This window comes from Thalia democratica, chromosome 1, assembly GCF_965202585.1.
Source record: "Thalia democratica chromosome 1, ktThaDemo2.hap1.1, whole genome shotgun sequence".
NCBI classification, from domain to species: Eukaryota; Metazoa; Chordata; class Thaliacea; order Salpida; family Salpidae; genus Thalia; species Thalia democratica.
In genome coordinates this window covers 365,282-390,086 of record NC_139165.1, presented here as the reverse complement: position 1 = coordinate 390,086, position 24,805 = coordinate 365,282, and the positions used below count along the sequence as shown (strand labels likewise).

At 21.7% G+C, this 24,805-nt stretch overlaps 2 protein-coding genes across 3 annotated transcripts in view; one reads left to right on the top strand and one right to left on the bottom strand.

The window, feature by feature from the left end:
• The window catches only part of LOC145849254 (casein kinase I-like), a 59,865-nt gene extending 43,657 nt beyond the window's left edge, over nucleotides 1–16,208 (top strand). For both annotated transcript variants that reach the window (XM_082954399.1, XM_082954400.1), the window contains 4 exons: nucleotides 1,930–2,078; nucleotides 3,494–3,544; nucleotides 3,981–4,045; nucleotides 15,687–16,208. In XM_082954399.1, the coding sequence (XP_082810525.1) occupies nucleotides 1,930–2,078; nucleotides 3,494–3,544; nucleotides 3,981–4,045; nucleotides 15,687–15,735 (314 nt within the window). In that variant the 3' untranslated portion in view covers nucleotides 15,736–16,208. The remainder of the gene's footprint in view (nucleotides 1–1,929; nucleotides 2,079–3,493; nucleotides 3,545–3,980; nucleotides 4,046–15,686) is intronic.
• A 6,518-nt stretch (nucleotides 16,209–22,726) lies between these two features.
• LOC145838623 (uncharacterized) lies at nucleotides 22,727–23,506 on the bottom strand. Its single transcript, XM_082946280.1, has 3 exons — nucleotides 23,382–23,506; nucleotides 23,073–23,215; nucleotides 22,727–22,947 (listed from the first exon to the last, which is right to left on the bottom strand). The coding sequence occupies exons 1-3, from the start codon at nucleotides 23,504–23,506 to the stop codon at nucleotides 22,727–22,729; spliced, it is 489 nt and encodes a 162-aa protein (XP_082802406.1).
• Nucleotides 23,507–24,805: the final 1,299 nt, after the last annotated feature.

Below are 24,805 nucleotides of genomic sequence, written 5' to 3'. Positions count from 1 at the left end.
GTATATTCTTATTCAGTATCCAAACTTTATGTAGCTATCATAACAAAAGGTTTACACTAAAATTCAAATTGGGAAAATTCAAATTCTTAAAAAAATGTTAAAGGGTCACAACTCAAAAATAATGTAAATAAAAAAATATATATTTAGGTCTTATTAGAATCTACAAGTAGTTTTTTCTTTTTTACAACATTTTAAATATTTTTTGTGATATGGCTAACATAAGTTTTAAAATATTGTTTTTAATTGATTTGTTTAGTTTCTTAAGTAAAAAATATTAAGTAAAAATTTGGTTTTATTTTAATTTAATTGTTTAAATGCTATTTTCCATGACTGTCACATATCTTTTTTAGATTTATTTAAGCACTGACGAGGTCTTTGACCGAAACTTAGTTTGTAAAGTAAGTTCTTGGAAGAATAAATCCATTATTTCTCCTCCAGTAGTTGAGATTTCTCTATATGTTTTCTTAAAACCAAAACTTATAATATAATTGTTTTTAGTAATTTTTAAATTATTTTTAGAATATTCAAATTTTGCAAGCAAGAAAAAATTCTTGTAGATATTAATAAGACCTACATACTTTTTATTCCAAATATATTAAACTTTATAAGTAATGGTTCCTAAATATTTTTTTAAGAATTTGAATTGTTGGGTTTTGAACTGTCCGAAATGTCATGTAACCTAACAAAAGTATTATAAAATCTATTAGGTTTTGTTAGGATTGAAAATGTTTTTATGAAATTAAATAAAATGCTCTAAAGCTTTAAGATAATTATTTAGTGTCCAAGTAAACAATTGTTTATCATAAAAAGCTCATATAAAATCTGTATGTTTAGTTGCTCGTCTGTTAATAACTTAAATAAAATTTGTTGTGAATTTTTTATGAAGTGCAATACATTTAATTTAATATTCTATTTTTACCAAACATACTAATACTTTAATCATTTTAAAATAACTTATACAAAATTTGTGATACACAGCTTCAAAATCAACATGATAATTGTAGTGTTTTCTGGACAATACTGATATATACCAATAAAATAAAAATCCACCAAAAACGCTTTACTTGTTAATTTGAATACTTTACTTGTAAATAAGCTTTATTAAAAACAAACAAGATCTTTTATTCTACACAAATATATTTAATAAATAATAATTGAATAAAAGTTTTTGTTTGTTTTTAATCAAGTACAATAGCAGACTAATGTTCAAATTAAGCTTCGGTCAGCTATACATCATACAACAGTATATCAGGGTATGGAATAACACTAATTCATAATTGGTTTATTAGCAAAAAAAAATATTGAAAATTATAAGCAAGGAAGCTAAAAAAATTTTAATTTGTTTCATATCCCATATCCCCTTCTTTTTGATTAAGAACACTCCTCAAAACTTACTGAGGTATTTTGTTCCATGCTTTCAGAAGATAGGTCTTCAAAGCACCATCACTTTAAAGGAGCAACAAAATATTGTATTTGATCTCACTTAAAAAATCCATCAGTTCAAATCAGTCGATCATCTATTTACTTGAAAGTATTTGAAGTTTTGCACGGTATCAGGGTTTGATTTGTTAATTTAGCGAATACTTTCATACCTCCTTATAATTTCCTGGCCATCTTTAACATTCTTCTTTGACAACGTGGTTTTAATATTGTTCCTAGGATGGTCTTCAGGTGAGCTCCTTGAACCTTTTCGCAACATCGAAAGCTGTAGATTCACTTTCAAAAGCTTAACAATTATTTGTAAAAGCTTAATTCCTCCCAGCGTACTGTTGCTTCTCTTTAATAAAAAGATTAAATAACAAGACAAATATTTACACTAAATGTTATTTTAGCATAAAATTTAAAAATACTTCGCTGCCATTCAAAAATAAAACAAGACTTGTGGTACACTCTCTATTTACGTCATGTAACAATATTAACTCACAACAGAGGAGATATCAACATACATGAGATATGTGAGGCACCTCGACTTCTTCGAACAACCGAACTACGATTATCTGAGGAAACTCTTCCTTGACATGTACGACAAAAGGGGATTTCCCAGAGATGATAAATTCGATTGGAGCGGAAAAGCCAAGGTGAGATTTTTGTACAAAAAGTGATAATTTAGCAAAACTATACATAGTACAACAGCATCTTTTATTTTACAAAAACTACTTAATAATGCATGCTTTAGATGACCTTAGTTTTAATTATGGTACTTTTGTTTCAGACAAGCTTTTTTTCAGAAGTATATCGGCTTCTATTTTTACAGAATCATGTTATTTAAGTAGTCAGTTTATTGTAGCAAGTAATTTTTAATGAGATTAAGTTTGATTACAGAAACAATTTAATAGCCACTATGTTATAATGTAAGTTGAGTTATAAGTTTGATTTAGTTTATTTATAAAGTCAAGATAGTGGTATTTGAAAGTTTTTATATAGTGGCTATTATTTTGTTTAACTTTTTATTATTTCTTCCTATAAAGTTGCATATTGTGTTGATATACAAACTAATAGCCACTATTTTGAAAAACTATAAAAAAATGTTTTGTTCTTAAAAAATCTGGTTCAATTTTTAATTGAGAGATTTACTTTAAAACTTTACAAGATAGTGGTTATTAGTGTTGTATACACAGAACGCGAAATTAAGTGACGAGCCGCTAGGTGTGCCAGAGGGCCAGCAATTTGACAGTGACGACGAGGAAACCACCACTGAAGACCCCACTACGTCGAGAAACACATCAAGAAACACTTCCAATCATACTTCGCATAGATCTAGAAATATGAATACTAGAAAGTATGACATGAAGCATCTCGCTTCTAAACTCCCCACTATTGACGAAAGCAAAGTTTATAATTGTTTTGATGTTTGTTGGAATATTAGTCAGTTTTTTAATATCAGTAGGCTCTCCAAATAAATACTTTTAGCAGGTTTCGTATCTCAGACGGAAAGTTTATTCCAAGTAGTTCATAGTTTTACAGTTTAATATACGTTTTAATTATGTTTAATTCGCAGTTTGTATCGCTTGTAGTATTCAGCTAATTGTTTTTTAGAAAGTTAAGTTCATAGATAGAAGTTTTTATTTTATCATGTTTTTTTTTTACAGTGTTCATTTATTGCTAAGATTTTGTTGACCGAATTAGATTATTAGACAACTATATTGATGCAAAAAGAATCAAAATTTACTAGAAATTAACTACATTAGACAAAAATATTTATTTAAGGCTTTTAATTTATAATGAATTACAATTAAAATTTCAAGTTCAACTATTTTTAGTTCTGAATCTTAATTTAAAAACTCAACTTAGATTTAGTATAGTTTTGAAAACATTAAAAAAGTAGTTTTAGTTGAGTCCTACAAATGAAAGTAGTTATGTATTTTTATTAAAACTTGTTCTATTCTTCTTATATTAAACTAATTTGTATTTATATAGCTTTCAGGAGTATTTTATGAATATGTTATTAGGATGTTGAATATGAAAACATATAAAAAAAATAAAATATTTGCAGGCGCATGTAACAAATGATACAACTTCTAGAACCAGTGTTCAAGCAAGACCTGTAAGTTTTATTAAGTATGTATATCTAAATAATTTAAAATTTTATGTGCCATATAAGTAGTTTACCTCAATGTACTAATTTATTATAAGAGATCACATTAAAAATGATGTTATTAAAGAAGCACTTATAAACGTTCTAATTAACTATTTTATTTGTGACCGGTTTCGGTTAAATAAACAATTAGCAAAGTAGTTTACTGCAATTTATTATTATTTAAATAAGTCCCTCACTAATCAATGTAAGCATTATTTTATTATTGTATAAACTAAAGGTTTAAAATACATTGAAATTTTAGACCAATTTTTTTAATAAATTCTTTCACAGAAACCAAATTATGAAAATTTTTGAAACAGTTTTTAACTTTTTATTTAACTTAATATAACTTTTTACATTTGAATGAAGTATTTGTATTTAAAAATTAATTATATTTCAACAGTCCGGCCAGCCCAGAGTGCAAACTCGAAATGATCCGAACCAAAATAACGACCATTCTGATGTAAAGTGAGTAAAATATTAATAATAATATAAAAAGTATTATATCAAACAATAAAAATAACGACCATTCTGATGTAAAGTGAGTACAATATTAATAATAATATAAAAATTATTATATCAAATAATAAAAATAACATTCTGATGTAAAGTGAGTAAAATATTAATAATTATATAAAAAGTATTATATCAAATAATAAAAATAACGACCATTCTGATGTAAAGTGAGTAAAATATTAATAATAATATAAAAAGTATTATATCAAATAATCAAAATAATGAACATTCTGATGTAAAGTGAGTAAAATATTAATAATAATATAAAAAGTATTATATCAAATAATCAAAATAACTACCATTCTGATGTAAAGTGAGTAAAATATAAATAATAATATAAAAAGTATTATATCAAATAATCAAAATAATGACCATTCTGATGTAAAGTGAGTAAAATATTAATGATAATATAAAAATTATTATATCAAATAATTAAAATAATGACCATTCTGATGTAAAGTGAGTACAATATTAATAATAATATAAAAATTATTATATCAAATAATAAAAATAACATTCTGATGTAAAGTGAGTAAAATATTAATAATAATATAAAAAGTATTATATCAAATAATCAAAATAATGAACATTCTGATGTAAAGTGAGTAAAATATTAATAATAATATAAAAATTATTATATCAAATAATAAAAATAACATTCTGATGTAAAGTGAGTAAAATATTAATAATAATATAAAAAGTATTATATCAAATAATCAAAATAACGACCATTCTGATGTAAAGTGAGTAGAAATATTAATAATAATATAAAAATTATTATATCAAATAATCAAAATAACATTCTGATGTAAAGTGAGTAAAATATTAATAATAATATAAAAAGTATTATATCAAACAATAAAAATAACGACCATTCTGATGTAAAGTGAGTAGAAATATTAATAATAATATAAAAAGTATTATATCAAATAATAAAAATAACGACCATTCTGATGTAAAGTGAGTAAAATATTAATAATAATATAAAAAGTATTATATCAAACAATAAAAATAATGACCATTCTGATGTAAAGTGAGTAAAATATTAATAATAATATAAAAATTATTATATCAAATAATCAAAATAACATTCTGATGTAAAGTGAGTAAAATATTAATGATAATATAAAAAGTATTATATCAAATAATCAAAATAACGACCATTCTGATGTAAAGTGAGTAGAATATTAAAAATATATAAAAAGTATTATATCAAATAATCAAAATAACGACCATTCTGATGTAAAGTGAGTAGAAATATTAATAATAATATAAAAAGTATTATATCAAACAATAAAAATAATGACCATTCTGATGTAAAGTGAGTAAAATATTAATAAGAATATAAAAATTATTATATCAAATAATCAAAATAACGTCCATTCTGATGTAAAGTGAGTAAAATATAAATAATAATATAAAAAGTATTATATCAAACAATAAAAATAATGACCATTCTGATGTAAAGTGAGTAAAATATTAATAATAATATAAAAAGTATTATATCAAACAATAAAAATAATGACCATTCTGATGTAAAGTGAGTAAAATATTAATAAGAATATAAAAAGTATTATATCAAATAATCAAAATAACGTCCATTCTGATGTAAAGTGAGTAAAATATTGATAATAATATAAAAAGTATTATATCAAATAATCAAAATAATGACCATTCTGATGTAAAGTGAGTAAAATATAAATAATAATATAAAAAGTATTATATCAAATAACCAAAATAACGACCATTCTGATGTAAAGTGAGTAAAATATTAATAAGAATATAAAAATTATTATATCAAATAACCAAAATAACGACCATTCTGATGTAAAGTGAGTAGAAATATTAATAATAATATAAAAAGTATTATATCAAATAACCAAAATAACGACCATTCTGATGTAAAGTGAGTAAAATATTAATAATATAAAAAGTATTATATCAAATAATCAAAATAACGACCATTCTGATGTAAAGTGAGTAAAATATTAATAAGAATATAAAAATTATTATATCAAATAATCAAAATAACGACCATTCTGATGTAAAGTGAGTAAAATATTAATAAGAATATAAAAAGTATTATATCAAATAATCAAAATAACGACCATTCTGATGTAAAGTGAGTAAAATATTAATAATAATATAAAAAGTATTATATCAAATAATCAAAATAACGACCATTCTGATGTAAAGTGAGTAGAAATACAAATAATAATATAAAAAGTATTATATCAAATAATCAAAATAATGACCATTCTGATGTAAAGTGAGTAGAATATTAATAATAATATAAAAAGTATTTTATCAAATAATCAAAATAACGACCATTCTGATGTAAAGTGAGTAAAATATTAATAATAATATAAAAAGTATTTTATCAAATAACCAAAATAACGACCATTCTGATGTAAAGTGAGTAAAACATTAATAATAATATAAAAAGTATTATATCAAATAATCAAAATAACGAACATTCTGATGTAAAATGAGTAAAATATTAATAATAATATAAAAAGTATTATATCAAATAATCAAAATAACGACCATTCTGATGTAAAGTGAGTAAAATATTAATAATAATATAAAAATTATTATATCAAATAATAAAAATAATGACCATTCTGATGTTAAGCGAGTAAAATATTAATGATAATATAAAAATTATTATATCAAACAATAAAAATAATGACCATTCTGATGTAAAGTGAGTAAAATATTAATGATAATATAAAAAGTATTATATCAAACAATCAAAATAACGACCATTCTGATGTAAAGTGAGTAAAATATTAATAATAATATAAAAAGTATTTTATCAAATAACCAAAATAATGGCCATTCTGATGTAAAGTGAGTAAAATATTAATAAGAATATAAAAAGTATTATATCAAATAATCAAAATAATGACCATTCTGATGTAAAGTGAGTAAAATATTAATAATATTATAAAAATTATTATATTAAATAATCAAAATAACGTCCATTCTGATGTAAAGTGAGTAAAATATTAATAATAATATAAAAAGTATTATATCAAATAATCAAAATAATGACCATTCTGATGTAAAGTGAGTAAAATATTAATAATAATATAAAAAGTATTATATCAAATAATTAAAATAATGACCATTCTGATGTAAAGTGAGTAGAATATTAATAATAATATAAAAAGTATTATATCAATTAATCAAAATAATGAACATTCTGAAGTAAAGTGAGTAAAATATTAATAATAATATAAAAAGTAGTATATCAAATAATCAAAATAACATTCTGATGTAAAGTGAGTAAAATATTAATAATAATATAAAAAGTTTTATATCAAATAACCAAAATAATGACCATTCTGATGTAAAGTGAGTAATATATTAATAATGATAAAAAAGTATTATATCAAATAATCAAAATAACGACCATTATGATGTAAAGTGAGTAATATTTTAATAATAATATAAAAAGTATTATATCAAATAATCAAAATAATGACCATTCTGATGTAAAGTGAGTAATATTTTAATAATAATATAAAAATTATTATATCAAATAATCAAAATAATGACCATTCTGATGTAAAGTGAGTAGAATATTAATAATAATATAAAAAGTATTTTATCAAATAATCAAAATAACGACCATTCTGATGTAAAGTGAGTAAAATATTAATAATAATATAAAAAGTATTTTATCAAATAACCAAAATAACGACCATTCTGATGTAAAGTGAGTAAAACATTAATAATAATATAAAAATTATTATATCAAATAATAAAAATAATGACCATTCTGATGTAAAGCGAGTAAAATATTAATGATAATATAAAAATTATTATATCAAACAATAAAAATAATGACCATTCTGATGTAAAGTGAGTAAAATATTAATGATAATATAAAAAGTATTATATCAAATAATCAAAATAACGACCATTCTGATGTAAAGTGAGTAGAATATTAATAATAATATAAAAAGTATTATATCAAATAATCAAAATAACGACCATTCTGATGTAAAGTGAGTAAAATATTAATAATAATATAAAAAGTATTTTATCAAATAACCAAAATAACGACCATTCTGATGTAAAGTGAGTAAAACATTAATAATAATATAAAAATTATTATATCAAATAATAAAAATAATGACCATTCTGATGTAAAGCGAGTAAAATATTAATGATAATATAAAAATTATTATATCAAACAATAAAAATAATGACCATTCTGATGTAAAGTGAGTAAAATATTAATGATAATATAAAAAGTATTATATCAAACAATCAAAATAACGACCATTCTGATGTAAAGTGAGTAAAATATTAATAATAATATAAAAAGTATTTTATCAAATAACCAAAATAATGGCCATTCTGATGTAAAGTGAGTAAAATATTAATAATAATATAAAAAGTATTTTATCAAATAATCAAAATAATGACCATTCTGATGTAAAGTGAGTAAAATATTAATAATATTATAAAAATTATTATATTAAATAATCAAAATAACGTCCATTCTGATGTAAAGTGAGTAAAATATTAATAATAATATAAAAAGTATTATATCAAATAATCAAAATAATGACCATTCTGATGTAAAGTGAGTAAAATATTAATAATAATATAAAAAGTATTATATCAAATAATTAAAATAATGACCATTCTGATGTAAAGTGAGTAGAATATTAATAATAATATAAAAAGTATTATATCAATTAATCAAAATAATGAACATTCTGAAGTAAAGTGAGTAAAATATTAATAATAATATAAAAAGTAGTATATCAAATAATCAAAATAACATTCTGATGTAAAGTGAGTAAAATATTAATAATAATATAAAAAGTTTTATATCAAATAACCAAAATAATGACCATTCTGATGTAAAGTGAGTAATATATTAATAATGATAAAAAAGTATTATATCAAATAATCAAAATAACGACCATTATGATGTAAAGTGAGTAATATTTTAATAATAATATAAAAAGTATTATATCAAATAATCAAAATAATGACCATTCTGATGTAAAGTGAGTAATATTTTAATAATAATATAAAAATTATTATATCAAATAATCAAAATAATGACCATTCTGATGTAAAGTGAGTAAAATATTAATAATAATATAAAAAGTATTATATCAAATAATCAAAATAATGACCATTCTGATGTAAAGTGAGTAAAATATTAATAATAATATAAAAAGTATTATATCAAATAATCAAAATAACATTCTGATGTAAAGTGAGTAAAATATTAATAATAATATAAAAAGTATTATATCAAATAATCAAAATAACGACCATTCTGATGTAAAGTGAGTAAAATATTAATAATATAAAAAGTATTATATCAAATAATCAAAATTACGACCATTCTGATGTAAAGTGAGTAAAATATTAATAATAATATAAAAAGTATTATATCAAATAATTAAAATAATGACCATTCTGATGTAAAGTGAGTAAAATATTAATAATAATATAAAAAGTATTATATCAAATAATTAAAATAATGACCATTCTGATGTAAAGTGAGTAAAATATTAATAATAATATTAAAAGTATTATATCAAATAACCAAAATAATGACCATTCTGATGTAAAGTGAGTATAAATATTAATAATATTATAAAAATTATTATATCAAACAATAAAAATAACGACCATTCTGATGAAAAGTGAGTAAAATATTAATGATAATATAAAAAGTATTATATCAAATAACCAAAATAATGACCATTCTGATGTAAAGTGAGTAAAATATTAATAATAATATAAAAAGTATTTTATCAAATAATCAAAATAATGACCATTCTGATGTAAAGTGAGTAAAACATTAATAATAATATAAAAAGTATTATATCAAATAACCAAAATAACGACCATTCTGATGTAAAGTGAGTAAAATATTAATACTAATATAAAAAGTATTATATCAAATAATCAAAATAACGACCATTCTGATGTAAAGTGAGTAAAATATTAATAATAATATGAATAGTATTATATCAAATAATCAAAATAACGACCATTCTGATGTAGAGTGAGTAGAATATTAAAAATATATAAAAATTATTATATCAAATAATCAAAATAATGACCATTCTGATGTAAAGTGAGTAGAAATATTAATAATAATATAAAAAGTATTATATCAAATAATCAAAATAATGACCATTCTGATGTAAAATGAGTAAAATATTAATAATAATATAAAAAGTATTGTATCAAATAACCAAAATAACGACCATTCTGATGTAGAGTGAGTAGAATATTAAAAATATATAAAAATTATTATATCAAATAATCAAAATAATGACCATTCTGATGTAAAGTGAGTAAAATATTAATAATAATATAAAAAGTATTATATCAAATAATCAAAATAACGACCATTCTGATGTAAAGTGAGTAGAAATATTAATATTAATATAAAAAGTATTATATCAAATAACCAAAATAACGACCATTCTGATGTAAAGTGAGTAAAATATTAATAATAATATAAAAATTATTATATCAAAAAATCAAAATAACGACCATTCTGATGTAAAGTGAGTATAAATATTAATAATAATATAAAAATTATTATATCAAATAATCAAAATAACGACCATTCTGATGTAAAGTGAGTAAAATATTAATAATAATATAAAAAGTATTATATCAAATAATCAAAATAATGACCATTCTGATATAAAGTGAGTAATATATTAATAATAATATAAAAAGTATTATATCAAACAATAAAAATAACGATTATTCTGATGTAAAGTGAGTAAAATATTAATGATAATATAAAAAGTATTATATCAAATAACCAAAATAATGACCATTCTGATGTAAAGTGAGTAAAATATTAATGATAATATAAAAAGTATTATATCAAATAACCAAAATAACGACCATTCTGATGTAGAGTGAGTAGAATATTAAAAATATATAAAAATTATTATATCAAATAATCAAAATAATGACCATTCTGATGTAAAGTGAGTAAAATATTAATAAGAATATAAAAATTATTATATCAAATAATCAAAATAACGACCATTCTGATGTAAAGTGAGTATAAATATTAATAATAATATAAAAATTATTATATCAAACAATAAAAATAACGATTATTCTGATGTAAAGTGAGTAAAATATTAATGATAATATAAAAAGTATTATATCAAATAATCAAAATAACGTCCATTCTGATGTAAAGTGAGTAAAATATTAATGATAATATAAAAAGTATTATATCAAATAATCAAAATAATGACCATTCTGATGTAATGTGAATAAAATATTAATAATAATATAAAAAGTATTATATCAAATAATCAAAATAATGACCATTCTGATGTAAAGTGAGTAAAATATTAATAATAATATAAAAAGTATTTTATCAAATAATCAAAATAATGACCATTCTGATGTAAAGTGAGTAAAATATTAATAATAATATAAAAAGTATTATATCAAATAATTAAAATAATGACCATTCTGATGTAAAGTGAGTAGAAATATTAATAATAATATAAAAAGTATTATATCAAATAATCAAAATAACGTCCATTCTGATGTAAAGTGAGTAAAATATTAATGATAATATAAAAAGTATTATATCAAATAATCAAAATAATGACCATTCTGATGTAATGTGAATAAAATATTAATAATAATATAAAAAGTATTATATCAAATAATCAAAATAATGACCATTCTGATGTAAAGTGAGTAAAATATTAATAATAATATAAAAAGTATTTTATCAAATAATCAAAATAATGACCATTCTGATGTAAAGTGAGTAAAATATTAATAATAATATAAAAAGTATTATATCAAATAATTAAAATAATGACCATTCTGATGTAAAGTGGGTAGAAATATTAATAATAATATAAAAAGTATTTTATCAAATAATCAAAATAACGACCATTCTGATGTAAAGTGAGTAAAATATTAATAATAATATAAAAAGTATTATTTCAAATAATCAAAATAACGACCATTCTGATGTAAAGTGAGTAGAAATAATAATATTAATATAAAAAGTATTATATCAAATAACCAAAATAACGACCATTCTGATGTAAAGTGAGTAAAATATTAATAATAATATAAAAATTATTATATCAAAAAATCAAAATAACGACCATTCTGATGTAAAGTGAGTAAAATATTAATAATAATATAAAAAGTATTATATCAAATAATCAAAACAATGACCATTCTGATGTAAAAAGAGTAAAATATTAATAATAATATAAAAAGTATTATATCAAACAATAAAAATAATGACCATTCTGATGTAAAGAGAGTAAAATATTAATGATAATATCAGGGTTCGTGCGCGTCAGGCTAAGTCAGGCTAAATCAGTTTTTTTGAAAAAAATTGAAAAACGTCAGGCTAAATCAGTTTTTTTATTTAAAAATTTGAGAATCTCAGTTTTTCTCAGTTCAAATGCTTGAAAATTTTTTGATAAAAAAAATTGAGAATTCTTTTTAAGATCAAATTGAAATGTGAATTTTTTTCAAAATAAAGATTTAGTTACTAAAGAATAAATTAGTCAGTATTTGTATAAATAAATGCTTAACACTTTTTGTTGAAACTCTAAAAAAATTTTAAGAATCTTCATTATTTTGTTTTGAGCAGATTATTTACGTCATAGTTATAAAAATTCATGAAACAAATACAGCTTGCTTTATACCAAATACTTTTTAGATTAAAACTCTTAGCAGTTTATTCATATATTTTACTGTTTGTTTAAAGTTACTAGAGATATTCACAACACTAAAACTTAGCTTTAAGATATAAGTACTAAGTTTTGTGGGAGTACAAATTTTAGGTACAATTCATTTTTCTTTAAAAAAACAAAACATTTAAGGTTTTTTTTTTTAATTTTAGTGTAAGCTTTTTAAATCTGATACGACGTCGACAATCACTATATTTATTTAGATTTTATGATTTATAATTATGTATCAACTTTAAGTATTAGTCAAAATATTATAGCAAACATTTCTTACTTATTTTAATACTCTTGTAAGCATTTCATTTTAAATTTTAATAAAACACAACAATGCACGTCATTTTATTATAAATCTTCTGGTTGTAATGTTTCTACTTAGTGCTTAATTAAGTTGAACAATTGCGTTTAGTAATATATATTAATTTTTTCCACTTATAATAGATTAGATATAACACTTATTTTAAAACTTATCACTGAATTTGTTATGTTAAGGGCATAGGGGAGTCAATCACCTTTTTCACAATTTAGTCTTATTTTATTGAGTTGTAACTAAGCTATGAGTTGATTTTTGCAGTTTTTAAAGCTCAACATATTTGTGAGTTAAAGCTGGTTGAAGTTGGAGACTACAATAGTACTAATCAAGACCCCCCAATACCAAAAATGACTTCTAAAGGGGATATCCTTACTTTGAAAAAATGTCAGGCTAAATTGGTATCAGTCAGGCTAAATGAAAAAAATTTCGCGCACGAACCCTGTAATATAAAAATTATTATATCAAATAATCAAAATAACGACCATTCTGATGTAAAGTGAGTAAAATATTAATGATAATATAAAAAGTATTATATCAAATAATCAAAATAATGATCATTCTGATGTAAAGTTAGTAAAATATTAATAATAAAAAAAATATATTATATCAAATAATCAAAATAATGGCCATTCTGATGTAAAGTGAGTAAAATATTAGTAATAATATAAAAAGTATTATATCAAACAATAAAAATAATGACCATTCTGATGTAAAGTAAGTAAAATATTAGTAATAATATAAAAAGTATTATATTGAATAATCAAAATAATGACCATTCTGATGTTAAATAAGTAAAAATATTAATAATAGTATATTTAAATAATAAAATTTAAAATTAATTTTTTAGTTCCAAAGATAAACTTTTCACAAAAACAAATCCATAATTTTATTCAACTATTTACAATTTGCACATGATTAATTTTTTTTTGCAAATTTCCGATGATCTATAAATAGTTTTACAATTTTGTCGCCGTCAAATCATTAAGTCTACAAAAAGGAATAAAAAATTGTTACAAAGTTATTAACTGTTATATACAACTCAAATACTTTGATCTTATTTGAAATTAATAAAATGAAGAATTACAATTTATTCAAAAATTTCCATACCCTTTTATCAAATACAAGGTTATTAACTTTATAAATAAAAATGAAAAGTATTTATCGAAATTAAAGCTATTTTATAAAAGTAGCATTGTCACTACTTTCAATGTTGTTTACAGACTTCACAAAATTATTTTTAAGATTAATTTAAATATTACTTCAATGTATTTAATAAATAAAAAATTCATTCAAAATTTTACAAAAACAAATAATGGTTAGAACCATCAAAAAAATCAGTCTCAGTCTTATACAAACATTTTGAAGAGATCTTTCGTTTATTAAAAAACAAAAAATTTCAAATCTGTAAAAAACAAAAAAATATACTAGCAACTAGAGAAAATTAAATACCGTAAATTAAATATATTTAGTAAAATTTAAAAAAAACTAAAAACTACCATATTATTATAATACTGAATTTCATACTTTTACTTCAAATTTAATGCAACACTTATATTTGAGATTAGTCAGTAAAGTTTGATATAATTTTTTCAATATGAGAAACTGAGAAAACGGCACTTTAGAAAATTATTTTTGTTTACTGTAACTAAGAAAAACTATTTCTATAAACAACAAAAAATTTAAAAAAATCCCCTAATATTGTACTTGATAAAAAAAAAATTGATGACATTTTGAATTTTTTTATAAACACTATTCCTTAAAAACACTGTTTAATTTTATTTTTGGCTTAGTTTTTTTAATTCACCATTGTTCTGTGTAGTCTAAATTAGTTCTTATAAGTCTTTCTAAAAACTGGACTGTGTATGGGTTTTCAATCTGTTCTGGTGATTTTTTTTGTGAAACTTAAAAAATGTATAATTAGAACAAATTGGTCTTTTATTTCATGGTTTAGTTTTATAGTTTTTCCATATGTTTCTGTGGGCATTCCACCTCTTAGTAAAGCTGTTCATAGTTTGTCCAATGTATAAATTTCTGCAAATGTTGCATGTAGCTGCATATATTCCATAGTTTTTGCAATTTAAATGTTTTTTTAATTTTTATATTTTGTGTTGTTTTATTATAACTTATCATACTTTTGTTATAGTTTCCAAAATTTCCACATAAAGCACTGGTAGTTTTTAGTTTTATTTTAAATTTCACTAAATATATTTAATTTACGGTATTTAATTTTCTCTAGTTGCTAGTATACTTTATTTTTTCTACAGAATTGAAAATGTTTGTTTTTTAATAAACGAAAGATCTCTTCAAAGATCTCTTGTATAAGACTTAGACTGATTCTTTTGATGGTTCTAACCATTATTTGTTTTTGTTTATCTAAAATTCAATCCTGTCCGGTCTTTAAAATCAAAAGAGGAAGACTACCTTCATCCCATTTTAATTTCAAAATTTTACAAAGATAAAATTAATAAAACTAATTAACGTTCAACTAGTTTTATTTTATATATTTGAAATATTTTATTATTAATTTTAGGTGTTGTTGTTTCAAACGGCGAAAACGAACGACTCAAGTGGCAAATTGAAAAAAAAAAAAAATTTAGATGGATAAAAAAAACTATTTATTTGAAAAAAATTCAACTGAAAGTTTTTCTCTTTTTTTCAGCGTCACGAGTTATTTTTTTGCTTTTTTTAGTTTTTAAAAAACAGCTTTTTTTAATGATGTTCATTTTTCAACTATTCCAAAAACTAAATGTTTTATTTCTAAAAAAAGTTGTACTAATTTGTTTTAGACTGTTTTAAATATGTTTTTCATTTTTAAAATTAAAATTGACTTAAGTTGAAAGCTCCAAAGAGTTAAAATAATTCATAGCTATAAATAAAATTTATACGTTTAGTAAATTTTAAATAAAAAAATTACATACTTAAAAATTAAATGTTTTTACAAATAAAAAGCTTGGTTGTTATAACATCAGAATATTTCTACCTAAAGAATAATTTAAAAAAGTCGATTAATTTCAAGACTTTCAAAAGAATTTTTACTGTGTTTTTGCCATCTCTTATATGTAGTAATTTAAAAAAAGTAAAAATATAATTTTTAAGATAATAAGAATAAGTTAATTTTAAGTGCAATAACTTAAAGATATAAAAATAAATTAAAAATCTGTGCACTAATATTTTTTCTTGCTTTTTTTTTTTGAAAAATAGTTAATATTATTGTTTTGTACTATATATATATTTGTGTATATATTTTGTGTGTATAAATGTTCTTGCAAAAATGTGAACTTTTTTTTTTGCATTAACAAATACTTTTTAGTCGTTTAATAAAGTTTACTTTTTATTTTTCTGTATGAGTTAAAATACTTCAATTAATTCTGTACAAGTTACTATGTTTTAAGTTTATATTAAAAAAGCGTTGATAAACTTTTAGACAAGGATGAGAAAAATTTGATAATCTCTTTTTTCTATCAAAAGAAATTAAAACTAAATAAGTTAAGTATTAGTATATTTAATTTATAGAAATAGAAAGACTTTTTGTTTTTATGTTAGTATACTAAATTCTATAAAAGAACAGGTTTTCTTTTATGAACTAAATTTTTAAAATATTTTATATTAGTTTGAGTATTTTAATTACGATTTTTAATTTAATAAGGATTCTAAGAGTTACTTGAAAGCCTGGAAATTATCAAACAAAGATACAATAGTAAACACTGTTGGTGTAGTCAATTTGTATCCATTTATTAAAGTAAGCCTTATTGAAAATGCTTCAAAAAAGCCCTAACACTTTGCACTAGTATGATCAAATGTATTGTCAAACTATGTAAGATACACTACAACTTCATACAAATCAGAAAATGTTACTTCAAACAGAAAGGTATAATTACAGGGGACAATAATTCAGTGACAATTGCTAACATTGCATTTCATCATGTTGAAAGTACAGAATACAAATAAGGCATTTCTAATTAAAAGATTTATTGATGACATTGTATTTATCTCAGAAAGCATAGAAATTGCCTATGAGATCATCGAAAGTTTAAAAGACACATTTGAAAAACATAATCTTAAAATAACATCCAGTATAATGTCTAAAGATAATAAAATAATTCTATTCCTAGACGTAGAACAAGTACTAAATACATATTCAAATCAAATCTGACCAATTCAAATCTTTCAAGACAAGAAGTTTTATTAAGGAGACAGCAAGAAACTCATTTTTTATTAATGGTAGATCATACCACATAATGTCTTTAAATTATAACAGGAGAAATCAAACGCCTCAAAAGATTTTAAGGAAAGTTTATTGAACCTTGAAAAGAAATGCATAAGATCCAATTTTAATCCCAAAATAGTCAAAAGCCAGTTTAAAAAAGCTAGTGAATATAACTCCAGTGAGATTTCAAATAAATTTATAAGTCTAAGAATATATACTGGTCATCTTAATTAAAACTTTATTATAATTCACGAATGAAAAAAAAAGCTGTTCCCACTTGCAAAAACATCTTCCACAAAACCAAGTAGTAAGGTCAATTGCTGAATACATTTAGTTGTATAGTTAAAAAGGGAAGCAACTTACTTAAGAATAAGAGCAAAAAATGCAAAATTTGTGCATTATGCGGAAAATACAGCAATTATAAAAGCATGATAGATGAAAATAATTTCATAAAAACAGTTAAAACAGAATAATAGACATAAAGCCAAAATTAAACTGTAAAAGTTATGGAATGTATTCTGCTCAGTGTTCAATATGCAAAGAAATCTTTGTAGGTCAGAATAAAAAAAGTTTTAACGTGAGATGGAATGCATATAGAGACAACTGGAAAAAATTCCAAATAAATTTTAACTTTGTTGATAAAGGAGATGAATTTGCATTATTTAAACACTTCTTTGAGAATCATCATACTGATATTGAAAATATAGGATTGGACAGTGCATACAAGATAATGTTTTAAGAATAATCTGAATACAAAAGTTAAGGCTACAGAGAAAGTTTATGGATAACAAGATTGTATGCCAAAATTAACTAGAATAAACAGTTCATAAGGATTTAAATTTTTAGAGCTTGGTATTTTATGAAAAGAACATTTTTGTACATGGTGTTTTAGCTTGTATACTTGTATGCGTTTATAAGTTTTCAGTTGTTAAAATCTTAGATTTGAAACTTATCTATATGATATTTAATTGTGGTTTTATTATGGAAATGTTTTATAAATTTATATAGGCTAAAAAGTTTAATTTTTAGCTTTGATTTTACTTCATTTATAAGTTTGTTACTATTAATTGTAAATATAATTTCAGCCGTTTTTCATTTGAAAATATATAAATAAACGAAAGTAGTAGTGAAACAATAGTGTGTATTTGTTCATTTTTTCAAAGACAGTAGAAGCAATATTGTATTTTTTACAATAATTTTGTTGAGTTATTTACTTAATACTTGGATTTTTAAAATATATCTTTAATTACATTCCAGCTAATTATCAAACTAAACAGAATATTTGAAATAAAAACATTTTTGCACCAAAACATAACATAGAGGTCATCAAAAAGTTTTGTAAATTGTCTCCTAATATTTATAAAAAGGAATGTTCTACAGTATCTTAAAAGTGAAACTAAACTTTAGAAAAATTTCGAACGAGCAAAAAGGGTAGTTTATACCAAACTTGTATAAAACTTGTTGGAATTAAGTAAAATGTACTATTTATAAGATTGGAATTCCTTTTATATGTTTAAAACAATTAAATAGATGTATAAAAACAATGACTCTAAAAAACATCGTAAATATAATCTGATATAAAGAAAATTAAAATGTTTATAAAATACATTTTTCTAAAAACTAGTCAAAACAAGGTGGTAAAATAATAATAAAGATATAAAAAATCAAATAAGATGAACTTTATTAGTAGTCAAACGACTTAATTGACTGGAAAAAATGATTTATTTTACTTAAACAGGAATTTTCAAAATAGGGTTTTATAAAGCTTAATATTACAAAGAATAAAAATTTTATCAATTGACTGAAAATTGACGATCTTAAATCCGAAATCTTCTTGAAAAACTCCGTGTTATTAGTTCAACATAGAGAAACTGGCGTAAGTTTAAATACAGCATATACTTTGTAAATTGTTGTTATGATCTTATAAATCGACATAATTATCTTCTAAAAAGCAGTTAAACTGGTAAACTACCATACTTTTTATTAATTCTGATATCGGATCTATATCCCCAGCTCTTATCGGTGGTCTAGATGTGAAAATAACTTTCGGTTTCGCTAAGTCATAAGATTTACTTATTTATTGGTTGATATTATAGTTCGTCAGCTCTTATTGACTTGTGGTAATGACATTTTTCCGGTCTTGCTAGCTTTATTTTTTTAAACTTTTAAGGTTTAAATTAATAAATTTGTTTACTAGTTTTTGAGGATAGCAACTTTTATTCAGTATCAGTTTTATTCAGTTTTATCAGAATTTTTTCTTCAGCAAGTAATTCTTTAAAAAATAAAGAATGATAGTTTAACTGCTTCTGTGAAGATAGTTATGTCGGTATGACTTGAAGGCAGTTTGGTAAAAGAATAAAAGAACGTATTTAAAAAAATATTGATGAATTTTGTAAAATTAGCAATAAAGAAAACAAATCTGAAAGAGTAGTAAATGCTTCAAAAAGATCTGCTTTTGCAGAAAACCTAGTTAATAAACCTAACTGTGCAAGTTATTATAATTAAAAAAGATTTAAGACTTATTAAAAATTGTTATAACGTTTTTGATTTAATTAAACTTGAGGCTTTATGTATTTTATTTAGAAAACCTAAGTTTTATAAACATAAAGGTTTTGATTATAGTGTTTTTTGTTTTCATAAGCAGTTTTTATAAAATGTTTCGTATGTTTTATTTAGTTTCGTTGTTATTAAAACTACTTATGTATTGTTATTTACCCTCTATTATTATACTTTTATTACCTTTTGACTGATAAATTGGATTTGAAACTTTATTTTATTGCTTAGTAAAAAACTAAAGAGTTAAACACTAAATATGTTTTGTTATGTGTATCTTTAATATAAATTAATGAATGTTATAAAAAAAAATTTTTAACATATTCAAGGTTACCACAAAACCTGGAGTTTGAGAAATTTTGAAAAAAATACTGGAAATACCAGAAACTTTGAACAAAAGTCACTAAAAAACCTAGAACTTCATACAATTTTTACATGTTAAGTCGTAAAGTTTTGGTTTGACACAAAGGATCATATAGAAAAATATATGTTAACATCAAAATGTTTTATTACTTAAAACATATTTAAAATAGCTTTACAGTACCTTTTTAATGTGGTTATACTACTTAACACCGTTTTTAACTTCAAACTTACCTTGAAATTAAAAATGGACCTTAAAATGTGTACTTTCAAAAGCCTGGAAAAAATTTCTCAAAAATCAGTGGCAGCCCTGAACATTTATTGTTTTGTAAATTATTTATCAACTTTTGTAAACTCGTAAAAGTTTGTATAACAGCTTTAAAATAATTTAGATTGGTAAACTGCATTAAATATAGTTATCTGTATTTTAATATTATATATATACATATACTTATAACTTTAATAGTAAATCATTAAAATAATCATGGGTTTTTGATAAAACCAAAAAGTATTTATTAACATAGGAAGCCTTTTAAACGTATTTACATATCAGTTGCCACTTAGTATATAGAGATTAATCATCTAATATTGCAGCTTTATTTTATTTATTATTAGTAGTTTTTAATAGTGTTATAGCTTTATTTTTTAATAAGTTTAAATAAGTTGATAGTATTATCTAAATTTTTAAACTTACTTTCTAAAAATTTAAAATTTATCTGTTAACTATATTTTATTTTCCTTATTTAAAATCATATAAAAGATTAAATTATTTGCTTGAATTATTGATAAATTTTAAAATTAAAAACATTTCATATAGAATTTTTACCTCTTAAGGTAGATATCAATACATACAATATTAATGTTAAGATATACGTGCGTATAAGATTCATTTTTATGTTTTTGATGTTTTTTAAAGATTATATTTAATGTTGTAAAATTTAATAATCTCACTTTTCATAGAGTTTTTATTTTTAGAATTTAAATTTTGACTGTAAAGTTTTTTTCTTTTTATTTTCATTTTTAGCTCATTATAATTTTGTTTAAGTTGAGTATGACCGAGAGGTCTTTTTGCGTATCCAGGTCCTTGAACCAAAAAAATTTGAACAGTTTTTCGTTTTTTTTTAACAAATAACATAAGATTTTATATTTATTTATAATACTTATTAATATAACAGTAACAGTTTATTATTTAACATATAGTTACTTAAGTTTTACTTGCCAAACTCTAAAATCTGTACATATTAATTAGTCATAAAACATAAAACTGCTTTACTTACCAAAATTTTTTCAAACTAATTTTAGATTTACCGCTTGACAATGAAACTCATAGTTTTCTAAACGTTTGTGAAATAAAATATAAATAAAGATTAGTGATCTCTATACACTAAGTTGCGAATGGTATATACAAATGTTATTTACTGTAAAAAAAATTGAAAAACACATTATACTTTATTGAACGACTTAAAAAGACGCTCAAAATATTTTGTTCTAGGAAGAAACTTTCGGTTATCGAGTCGCACATCATGCATACCTTTTATTATTATGTCCAGGACAGTTTGAAAAATTTAGAAATGTCGTATAACTTTGATAAAAGTTTTAAGTTCGCTACTAATAATTTAAAATCAGTATCATCCAAAAAAGCACAAAACTAACAAAATTTTATTCAAAACATCAATCTAGATGGCATCAGTAATCTTTTAATATTCGAAAGTTGTGTTCACACATAATTTTATCCTTGATTAACCATTTCACTGAAGGTATATTTAAATTATAAATAAAATATTTCTTGTACCTGGTGTAATTTTTAGCTCAGGGTTTCCTAAAATTCCCTTGTGTGCTGTTTCAGAAGCTAGTAAAAAGGGGAGTGTGAGTAGCAAGGGGGTCAGAAAGACCATAATTTGAAACTTACACTAGATATTCTTGAATTGATTATGAAGATCAAAAAAGAAAAGTCTTAGGCAATTTTAATAATAGGTTTTTGAAAAATCTTGTCGGAGGGGCCATACTTTTTCTATTTTCTTCAAAGGGGGCCTTGAGAAAAATAGTTTGAGTAACCCTGATTTAAAGAGACATAATAGTCTACCATTAAACTGATAACTCCGTAGCAAATAATAAAGTAAAATTAATATTTTTGTATTAATTATTTATTGCAGCTATATGTAGGAGCGTTAATACAATTTAAATAGCACAAGTATACAAATATTTTTTAACAAAATAAAAAGTATAGAGAATTAGGCTATCCTTATGGACAAAGTATAAAACAAATTAAACAACTATAAATCCATTTTTAAAATAAAAACCATGTAGTATACCTTAGTTATATATTAAAATGCAAAAATTATGTTTTAATAAGTTTTATTAAAAATAAAATCGCAATAGTAATAACAATTTTTCAATTACCTAATAAAAAAATTTATAAAAGTTGAAAAAATCAAATTATGAAAAAAAAGTTAGCTTTTAAACAATTCCTTTTTCATAAAGAAATAATTTGGGCCATCAGTAACTATGTCTTCCTTTTCTTCTTTGTAGTTTAGTTTCTCATAGAATTTTATCACGTCGAAGGCGGCCCCAGCGAACCCATATTTGAACTTTTTATTTGCTGCCCACGACTCTATATCTAACATCATGTATTTACCAACATTCCTTCCCCTAAATTCTTCTAGTACATAAACTGCAAAAAAAAATTATTAAGTAAGTAAATAACTAGCAAATGTAATATAAATACACTTTTAAATATCATAATCAATCCTTATAAACTTTCTAACTTTATGAATAAGATATATATTTAAAATTTACCCAGGTCAAATTCTACAGAATTCTCTCTGTATTTGAATTTTTCAACAAGAACATGTCCAACTACTTTTGAAAAAGTTTCAGAAATGTCAAAATAAACAAATGATGTAGGAATGTCATCACAAGATTTTTCTAATGTTTCAAATCTAAAAAATATAAAAACACTATAAGTACAAATATCTAGTTTGAGTTTTCTACAATAAACACAAAAGTTTTATTTTACAGCATATTATAACAACTAGTTGGCTCATAAACATATAAAATTACACTATTATAACAGAAATATTACAAATTCTCAACTTTTAAACTTACTTTTCTTCAAAATAATTTCCAAATGTTAAGTTTAGAAGTTTATACATATCTTCACGGCATTTATTTGATACTAAGTGTAAAGGAAACAGTATATAGTTGGATCTATCTTTTTCAACTTTGCACATTTTTTTAAGGACTATGTTATAAAAATTTTCTAAGAAAAATATTTAGCTTTAAATATTGTTGCTTGAGTTAAATTACACAGCTTAAAAAAGTACTAATAAATATAAAAATACCCAAAATAGAGATTTTCTTTTTTGAATAGTGGATACACAGTATAGATTCAAAAACCGTAAAATGTTAACTTTCTCTACCTTATTAATAACAAATCTAACAACTTAGTAAAGATCAAATTCAACTACACTATAATAAACATTGATCAACAATTTAATTTTGTTCTTCAACTAAGCTGTTTACTAATTTAAAAAAACTTTTAGCAAAACAACACTTTTATCTAAATATTTTTAACTTTCATTTTTTAAGTCTTAGGCAAGCTCATAAATAGAAGTATTTCAAAAGTTATAGTTGGTTGTGTAAAACGGAAACATAAGAATTGTTAAAATTAAAATATACATTTTAGCAAATACTTATTAAAATTTAATTGCAAAAAAAAACAAAAAAACTAAGTGTTTCAAGTCTGGATTTCCCAAAGTGTAAAAGCATCTTAGTAGCATTCCTGCTGTGTATTAATGAACTAAACTAAAAATTACTGTTTAGTATATTTCAACCCATATCATTAAAAATATACTGTTTATTCAATTTCCTAAACATTTTACATAAATGATACACCTATTGATCAATGCATAAAACTAATCTATTTTTTAATTTTAATGTTTTTAAATAACCAAATCAGACAAAGAAAAAGTCAGGTTCAAATACTTCAAGTTATTTATAGAAGCAAAATAAATCTAGCTTACAAAAATAAAGCAATCAAACTTGTAAAAACTAAATAGCTTTGATAAAAATGAAGTACATTAAAGTGTAACCATTGTCTATAAAAATAAACAATTCTAATTCTTTAAAAATTGTATATCATTTGGTTTAATTAGTTTAGAATAAAATTATTTAAATACATAAAAAGTAAAGATATCTTGGTTTTTGATTTTACTTGTAAAACAATATTTCACTCAATTAATAAATAATATTAATGAGATTCTCAGTTATAATAATTATCTTATTCAAAAAGTTCCTTAAATGAAATTTGATAATTTTTAATGTTACTCTTAAAATAAGTTAAGATAATACAAAACATTCAAAATAAGAATCAACATAGAAACAGCAAACAAAGACTTTTAGAAACCAGGGTAATAAAAATTAATCACACTGTCTTTTATATCAAGCTGAAAATAAATTGTACACATATAAAACATTATAAAATATTTAGAAGTAAAATAAAACAAGTGTTTTAACATTCTTATTATAAG